Source organism: Trypanosoma equiperdum, assembly GCF_001457755.1.
Source record: "Trypanosoma equiperdum strain OVI genome assembly, contig: ctg_1534, whole genome shotgun sequence".
NCBI lineage: Eukaryota > Euglenozoa > Kinetoplastea > Trypanosomatida > Trypanosomatidae > Trypanosoma > Trypanosoma equiperdum.
Window position 1 is genome coordinate 5,569 of NW_027123543.1, and position 8,022 is coordinate 13,590.

The 8,022-nt window shown below is 50.5% G+C and overlaps 2 protein-coding genes across 2 annotated transcripts; both read left to right on the top strand.

Moving 5' to 3' along the window:
• Window positions 1-567: 567 nt before the first annotated feature.
• On the top strand, window positions 568-5,865 carry TEOVI_000708700 (DNA-directed RNA polymerase III largest subunit, putative; the record flags this gene model as incomplete). Its single annotated transcript, XM_067221973.1, has 1 exon — window positions 568-5,865. The coding sequence occupies one exon, from the start codon at window positions 568-570 to the stop codon at window positions 5,863-5,865; it is 5,298 nt and encodes a 1,765-aa protein (XP_067078074.1).
• Window positions 5,866-6,477: 612 nt separating this feature from the next.
• On the top strand, window positions 6,478-7,665 carry TEOVI_000708800 (calreticulin, putative; the record flags this gene model as incomplete). The annotated part of the gene is made up of 1 exon (XM_067221974.1): window positions 6,478-7,665. One exon carries the CDS (start codon window positions 6,478-6,480, stop codon window positions 7,663-7,665), a length of 1,188 nt encoding a protein of 395 aa, XP_067078075.1.
• Window positions 7,666-8,022: the final 357 nt, after the last annotated feature.

Here is an 8,022-nt window from a genome sequence, read left to right on the forward strand (position 1 = left end):
GCTGCTTGTTGTGGGATGATAGCCACATGTACTACCTCGCTCGTGTATAGGTGCGGTGGCGCGGGCTGTGGAAATGGGTCGATCGGGGTATCAGATGCTGAAAGCTGGTCTACAAACTGGTGGCGAACAACGAGACTTGAGTCTCCGCCTCCTGCTTTCGGCACTGCAACTTTGCGTCGCGCCGTTAACACACTGTTACGTTATTGATTTTGTAATGATAACTTTTCCCTCCGTTTGGTGGTTGATGGTGCCAACGCAACTCTGTGTCTTCACCGCGGTGGTGTTGGTGGGTGCGCTCGTCCAAGCATTCCCTTTGTCCACTGTTTGTTTATCTTACCCTAATTCTTTTACTGTACTTTGATTCATCATAGTAAAGAGACCCCCTGTCACGCCGATTAATTACCCAGGCTAAGCGTGACGGTGAAGGAAGGTAAGAAAGAGTCAATAAAGAAGGAAAACAATCTTAACCAATAAGAGGGGGGGAAGGAATTAGGTTGGTAACCCTTTCACGTTCCTATAAAGAGAAGCACTGAGAGATTACCGGAGAGGGCAAAAAGTAGTGCAAACATGTCAGGTGGTGCGGCCCTACCGGTTTCCCAGATGGAGTTGCAGAAGGTGAATGAAGTACAGTTCGAGATATTTAAGGAAAGGCAAATCAAAAGTTACGCCGTGTGCCTTGTCGAGCACGCCAAGTCGTATGAACGCGGCCGACCAGTCCGGGGAGGCATCAATGATTTGCGTATGGGTACCACTGACTTCGAATTCGCATGCGAGACATGCCATAGGAAGCACCCAGAGTGCCCTGGACACTTCGGATACATCGAGCTCGCAGAGCCTGTCTTTAATATTGGCGTCTTCGATCTTGTACTGCAGGTGTTGAAGTGTGTTTGCAAAACGTGCGGGGCTCTCCTCCTTAACACGCGCGAACAGGACGTACATAAGAAGTTGCAGCACATGACAGGCCTCAACCGTCTTCGGCAAGTTGCGAAGATGGCTGAGGCAAAGTGCCGCGTCTCCACCAGCACCGAAGACGATATGGGGATTGACGGCTTTGATAGTGCCCCTTTCAATGGCGGATCAGGAATGGGGCCAGGCGCGACACGGGGTTGTGGTGCGTCTCAACCCCGCGTAAGTCGCTTTTATGGTATCTACCCAACACTCGTTATCAAGGCAGTACATGAGGAACAAGACGCCGAGTGGCACGCTGATAAGGTGCGACAGGTGCTTGACCGCGTGTCCGATGATGATGCTCGCTTGATGGGCTTCGACCCTCAACGTTGCCACCCACGGGATCTTGTGCTCACTGTGCTTCCAGTTCCACCCCCGCAGGTGCGGCCCGCAATATCCTTCGGCGGTCTCAGGTCAGATGATGAACTCACGCATCAGATCATGTCCATTGTGAAACGAAACAACCAACTACGCAGGGATAAGGAGTCAGACGTGCAGGCAGCAATTGACCGGAGCCGGGCGTTATTGCAAGAACATGTGGCGACATATTTCAATAACGCTTCCACATACTATAAGCCAACGAAGGTGAATGACACAAAGAAGCTAAAGTCATTAACGGAGCGCTTGAAGGGGAAGTACGGTAGACTGCGTGGAAATCTAATGGGGAAGCGGGTGGACTTCTCCGCTCGAACCGTCATCACAGGCGATCCGAACATTGACGTGGATGAAGTAGGTGTACCCTTTTCTGTCGCGATGACGCTTACATTCCCCGAGCGAGTGAACACAGTAAATAAGAAGCGACTGACGGAGTTTGCCCGGCGCACGGTCTACCCGTCGGCGAATTACATACACCATCCGAATGGCACCATAACAAAACTCGCGCTCTTGCGTGACCGCTCCAAGGTGACGCTAAACATCGGTGACGTTGTGGAGAGGCATGTGATTAATGGGGATGTCGTCTTGTTCAACCGGCAGCCGACATTGCATCGCATGAGTATGATGGGCCACAGGGTTCGGGTTCTCAACTATAACACTTTCCGGCTTAATCTCTCTTGTACCACACCATACAATGCTGACTTCGATGGTGACGAAATGAATTTGCACGTGCCGCAGAGTCTCTTAACGAAAGCAGAGCTGATTGAAATGATGATGGTTCCAAAGAACTTCGTCTCGCCCAATAAGTCTGCTCCGTGCATGGGTATTGTGCAAGACAGTCTGCTGGGTAGTTACCGGTTGACGGACAAGGACACATTCCTCGATAAGTACTTTGTGCAAAGCGTGGCACTTTGGCTGGATCTTTGGCAGTTACCCATTCCCGCCATTCTGAAACCCCGACCCCTCTGGACCGGAAAGCAGGTATTTTCACTTATCCTTCCTGAGGTTAACCATCCAGCAACACCACAGGACCGGCCCCCCTTTCCTCACAATGATTCCGTAGTGATGATACGACGTGGTCAGTTGTTATGTGGACCAATCACTAAGAGTATCGTTGGTGCTGCACCGGGGTCACTCATTCACGTTATATTTAATGAGCACGGATCTGATGAAGTGGCACGCTTCATCAACGGCGTGCAGCGCGTGACGACGTTTTTCTTACTTAACTTCGGTTTCAGCGTTGGGGTTCAAGACACCGTAGCTGACAGTGACACCTTGCGGCAGATGAATGATGTCCTCGTGAAAACACGGAGGAATGTTGAAAAAATTGGTGCGGCTGCCAACAACCGTACACTGAACCGCAAGGCTGGTATGACACTTCTGCAGTCATTCGAAGCAGATGTCAACAGCGCACTGAACAAGTGCCGCGAAGAGGCAGCAAAGAAGGCACTGAGCAACGTCCGTCGCACTAACAGCTTCAAGGTGATGATTGAAGCGGGCAGTAAGGGTACAGATCTGAACATATGTCAAATTGCCGTCTTTGTTGGGCAACAAAACGTCGCGGGAAGCCGTATTCCATTCGGTTTTCGTAGGCGCACGCTTCCACACTTTATGCTTGACGATTATGGTGAGACGTCACGCGGCATGGCAAACCGTGGTTACGTTGAGGGTCTGAAACCGCACGAGTTTTTTTTCCACACCATGGCTGGTCGTGAGGGTTTGATCGATACTGCGGTGAAAACCTCTGATACAGGCTACCTGCAGCGTAAGCTTATCAAGGCGCTAGAAGATGTCCACGCAGCCTACGACGGTACTGTGCGAAATGCAAACGATGAACTAATTCAGTTTATGTACGGTGAAGACGGTCTTGACGGGGCCCGTATAGAGGGTGGGCAGCTGTTCCCTCTTCCCTTTCGGGACGATAAGGAGATGGAAGACACGTACAAATATGAGTACGACGTGGATGGCACCTTCAGTGGGAAGGTTGGTGGTAACTATATGGATCCCCACGTTAGGAAGATGCTACGCGCTGATCCCCAAAATGTTCGGAAACTTCAGGAAGAATATGAACAGCTTACGGCGGACCGCGAGTGGTCACGCAAAATGCTTGACCTCGAGGATCGTGATAAACTGAAGCTTAACCTCCCTGTTAATCCAGGTCGACTTATCCAAAACGCGCGCAGTACTATGGGCAAACGTAGTCAAGTGTCCAACCTGAGCCCCATCACTATTATCGACCACGTGCGGAAACTTCAAGAAGATCTCATGAAACTCTTTCCATCTTACCACCGGGGAGGGGATGGATACATCAGGAATACGTTGAGTCGTGAGCGCATTGAAAGTGCGCTTACTCTCTTCAACGTTCATTTGAGGCAGCTACTTGCGTCAAAAAGGGTGCTGAAGGAATATAAACTTAACGATAGGGCTTTTGAGTATCTTCTCAAGGAAATTAGAACCAAGTACCACCAGTCACTCACCACGCCGGGTGAGAACATTGGGGCAATCGCTGCGCAGTCGTGTGGTGAACCTGCCACACAAATGACACTTAACACGTTCCACAATGCGGGAATTTCCTCAAAGAACGTTACCCTCGGTGTGCCACGTTTACTGGAGCTTCTAAACGTCTCACGAAACCAAAAGCACGCGAGCATGACAGTGTCTCTGTTTCCACCATATGATGAAAAGCGAAATGCGCAAAAGGCCCAGCATCTCATTGAATACTGCACGCTGGAGAGTATCACAAGGCGCATACAGTTCATCTACGACCCTGACCCACGTCACACCGTTGTGGAGGCTGATCGTGACATCCTAGAACTAGAGTGGAATGTTATGGATGAAAGCGATGCAGAGCTAAGAATACAGGAGGTAGTGGCAGGTTCGCCATGGGTGGTGAGGTTGGAGCTCGACGTGGATATGGTCACCGACAAGGCCCTCGATATGAAGGATGTGAAGCAAGCTATCCTGCGAGTGGATGAAAGCTACATAATTGAAACGGGAATGGCTAACAATGTGCGCCAGCGGACCATAAGAATGCGGTCCAGATATAACGAAGGAGCTGACTCGATCCCAAAGCTTAAGCGTGAAATCCCAGCCCTTCTTGCGCGGGTTCACTTGCGTGGTATTCCCGGTGTGCGTCGGGCGCTGCTGAAGGACACCACCGAATTCACTGTAGATCAGGCAACGGGGAAAATGAGTGGCAACAAAATATGGGCAATAGACACGGACGGCACGGCATTGCGACGTGCTTTTATTGGTGTCGTAGGTGAGGATGGTAAGAACATTATTAATGCGGTGAAAACGAGTAGCAACAAAGTGCCTGAGGTATGTAGTCTTCTTGGTATTGAGGCGGCGAGATCAAAGATGTTGACGGAACTTCGTGAGGCTTACCTGGCCTATGGTCTCAATATTAACTACCGCCACTATACTATACTGGTGGATACGATATGTCAGCATGGGTACCTGATGGCTGTTTCTCGCTCAGGAATCAACCGCTCCGATACGTCGGGTCCGTTGATGCGCTGTTCATTTGAAGAAACTGTTAAGGTGCTTATGGCGGCTGCATCTTTTGGCGAGTGCGATCCCGTGCGTGGGGTATCAGCAAATCTTGTGCTCGGTAACCAAGCGCGCGTTGGTACGGGGCTTTTCGATCTTGTTCTCAACATGGCAGCGCTGCAGCAGGCTGTACCGCAGGCAGAAGCGGTTGCACCCGGAAAGGATGTAAATGTGTATCACAGTCTCGGGTCCACGCTGCAGCAAAATATCCAATCCTCCATTGCGTACCGACCAAGAGATCATGATGCAACACCGTTTGTAAACAATGCCAGTCTGTTTCTCCGCCAGGGTTTCGGTGGGGGGTCCTCCTCCGCACCAGTAACGGCCTCGGCCCCATACAACCCTTCGACGACGTACCACGGCGGTCGGCTCGAAGCGAGCGCAGTGCACAGGAGTCAAGCTTATTCTACATCCCCCGCTTTGGAATACGGAGGGCGGGAAGCAAGCGCCTCACAAATGTACAGCGTTATGTCTTCCGCCAGCGCGTTCAACCCAGTTTCAACGCGGATGTCGTCAGTGGCACACAGTTATTCCGAATACAGTGAAGCCTCTTCTTACCACCTGCAACACAGCGTGGCGCCAACTTCCATGCAAGCTTCACTACCAAGAACCGACAACTCTATGACCATGCAAGGTATCGGTAGTGTTTCAGTACCGTACACGCCCCATGCCATGTCCAGTGCTGCCCCACCGTCGCAGGTATACGCCAGCACAGAAGTCGGCCGGTCGCACAGCGAGGACTCGCGGTCCCAGTCAGCTCTCTACGTTCCGACACTCTCACCCACCCACGCGGGTTACGCTATACGAGGTGATGAGCCATCCACACATCGTAGTGACTCAAATGTCATGTGGCGGGAGGCTGGCGGGGGAAGGGAACAGGATGAGGAAGATGACCTCTCCACGAATTATATGCCCACTGCAAAGACACCCCAGCAGGTGGCACCGCCGACAGCCGCAGAGTTTGGGGACGAGGAAGAGGAAGAACAGTAACGAAAGGAAATTAGTGAGGTGGGAAGGTCAAACCTTGTCAACCTGTTTGGTGTGTATTCTGTAAGCAGCGCTAAACTGCTAAGTGCCAGCGTGCAGTTGAGTGGAAGCAGAAAAGGTGGGAACGAAGGTGCAGAGGATATCAGCGTTTTCTTGGAGACCCTACAGAGGAAAGGAGAGGATTATTTGTGGTCGGGAAGCTTTCGAGATGTTGTGTATGTTTGCTTGTTGAGAGCTATACACCCAATGGGGCGGGCAAGGGTGGAACTCAAAAAATAAAAACGGTGAAAGAGAATGGCAGTTTCCCTGCACAACCTAAAGTTTAGCCGTTTTGGATGTGGAGAAGGAGGGCACATGTCGATACGGTCATTCTGCCATTCGTGTCAACAATCTCTTCTTTACTGTGTTCAACATGGATGCAGTCACTTCAGATGACTAATCGTCGACGTTGTAAGGGCATGCGCAGCAAATATCACTATTTCCCATCATATTTTTTCTAAAATAAGACTCTTTTTGACGCAAAACATTTCAAGGAGTAACCAGCGATTTAAAAAAGATTTTAATATAAGACTTGAATAAATTCAATATAAGTCAAAACAAAGGCATCTGATAATAATGCTAATGTGCATGCGCCCAGTAGCGGTCGCCTGTGTCTTCGTGGCTCTTGCAACGGTGGCAACTGTTCACGGCGCCATCCATTTCCATGAGAAGTTCAGCAGCATTGACCACTGGACAGCCTCAAAGGCACGCAGTGATTACGGCAAAGTGGAGCTGTCTGCCGGCAAGTTCTACGCGGATGCGGAGAAGAGCAAGGGCCTTCGACTTACGGAAGATGCTCGCTTCTATGCTCTCTCCACACCACTCCCCACTCCCATCACAAACGAGAAGAAAGACTTCGTTGTTTCTTTCTCTGTGAAACATGAGCAGGACCTCCGGTGCGGCGGCGGGTACATTAAGCTCCTTCCACAGATGGATCCAGCTGAGCTCAAAGGGGAAACGAAGTATTGGCTCATGTTCGGACCTGACCGCTGCGGATACGACAAGAAGATTCACATCATCATCAGCTACAACGGCGCAAACAGAGAGTGGAAGAAGCGCCCAAGCTACCCTGATGACAAACTAACCCATGTCTACACGCTGCACATCACCCCCAGTAATTCGTACGAGTTCTTCCTTGACGGCGTTTCGAAAGAAAAGGGAACCCTGGAGGCTGATTGGGATTTCCTCCCCGAAAAAGAAATTGATGACCCCGAAGACAAGAAACCCGCCGACTGGGTGGACGTGCCAACCATCGACGACCCAGAAGACAAAAAGCCGGAGGACTGGGACAGCGAACCGGAAAAAATTGTCGACCCCGAGGCGAAGAAACCAGAAGACTGGAACGATGCTGAGGACGGTGCATGGGAGGCCCCTATGATACCAAACCCAAAGTCGAAGGGCCCGTGGGCACCCCGTAAGATCCCGAACCCGGCTTACAAGGGTCCATGGGCGCCACGCAGGATCCCCAATCCAGCGTATAAGAATGATGAGGAACTTTACAAAATTCCTGAGCCTCTCACACATGTTGGCATTGACGTGTGGCAAGTGGAATCCGGCAGTATCTTCAAGGACATTATCATCGGCGATGATGTGAAGGAGGTGCTGGACATTGTGAAGAGCACTTATGATGGCATGAAGAAAGCAGAAGAGGATGCCCTCGCAGCCTTCGAGAAGAAGGAAGAACAAGACGAAAAGGAGGAAGACAAGAAGGAAACCGACGGGGAAGAGGACAAAAAGAAGAAGGAGGATAAGTCAGACTTGTAGAGCTCAACACACGTCCTTCATTAACATGTCAGTGAAAGTATAGTTCTTTCAACTGTTTATGTGGTCATGGCTTGTTCAGAGGAGTTTGTGAGGGGCGATGTCTCTCCGTGTTTTTGTGTGGTTGCTTTATATATTGCCTTGTAACATTTAAACCCATAAGACTTCAGTAAAACAGAGAAAGGGGGAATGAAAGGTATCAAATGGGGAAAGAGAATTTCCACAGGGAGGGAAAAAAGCTACCAGGGTTTCCGAAAGGAGGGAAAAGAGGTGTGCTCATAAGGACGTGGTATGTAGAAGGGAGAGAAGTACAGGAAGCGCATTTGAGGAGAAGGGTGACGAAGAATTCTAAAAAAAAAA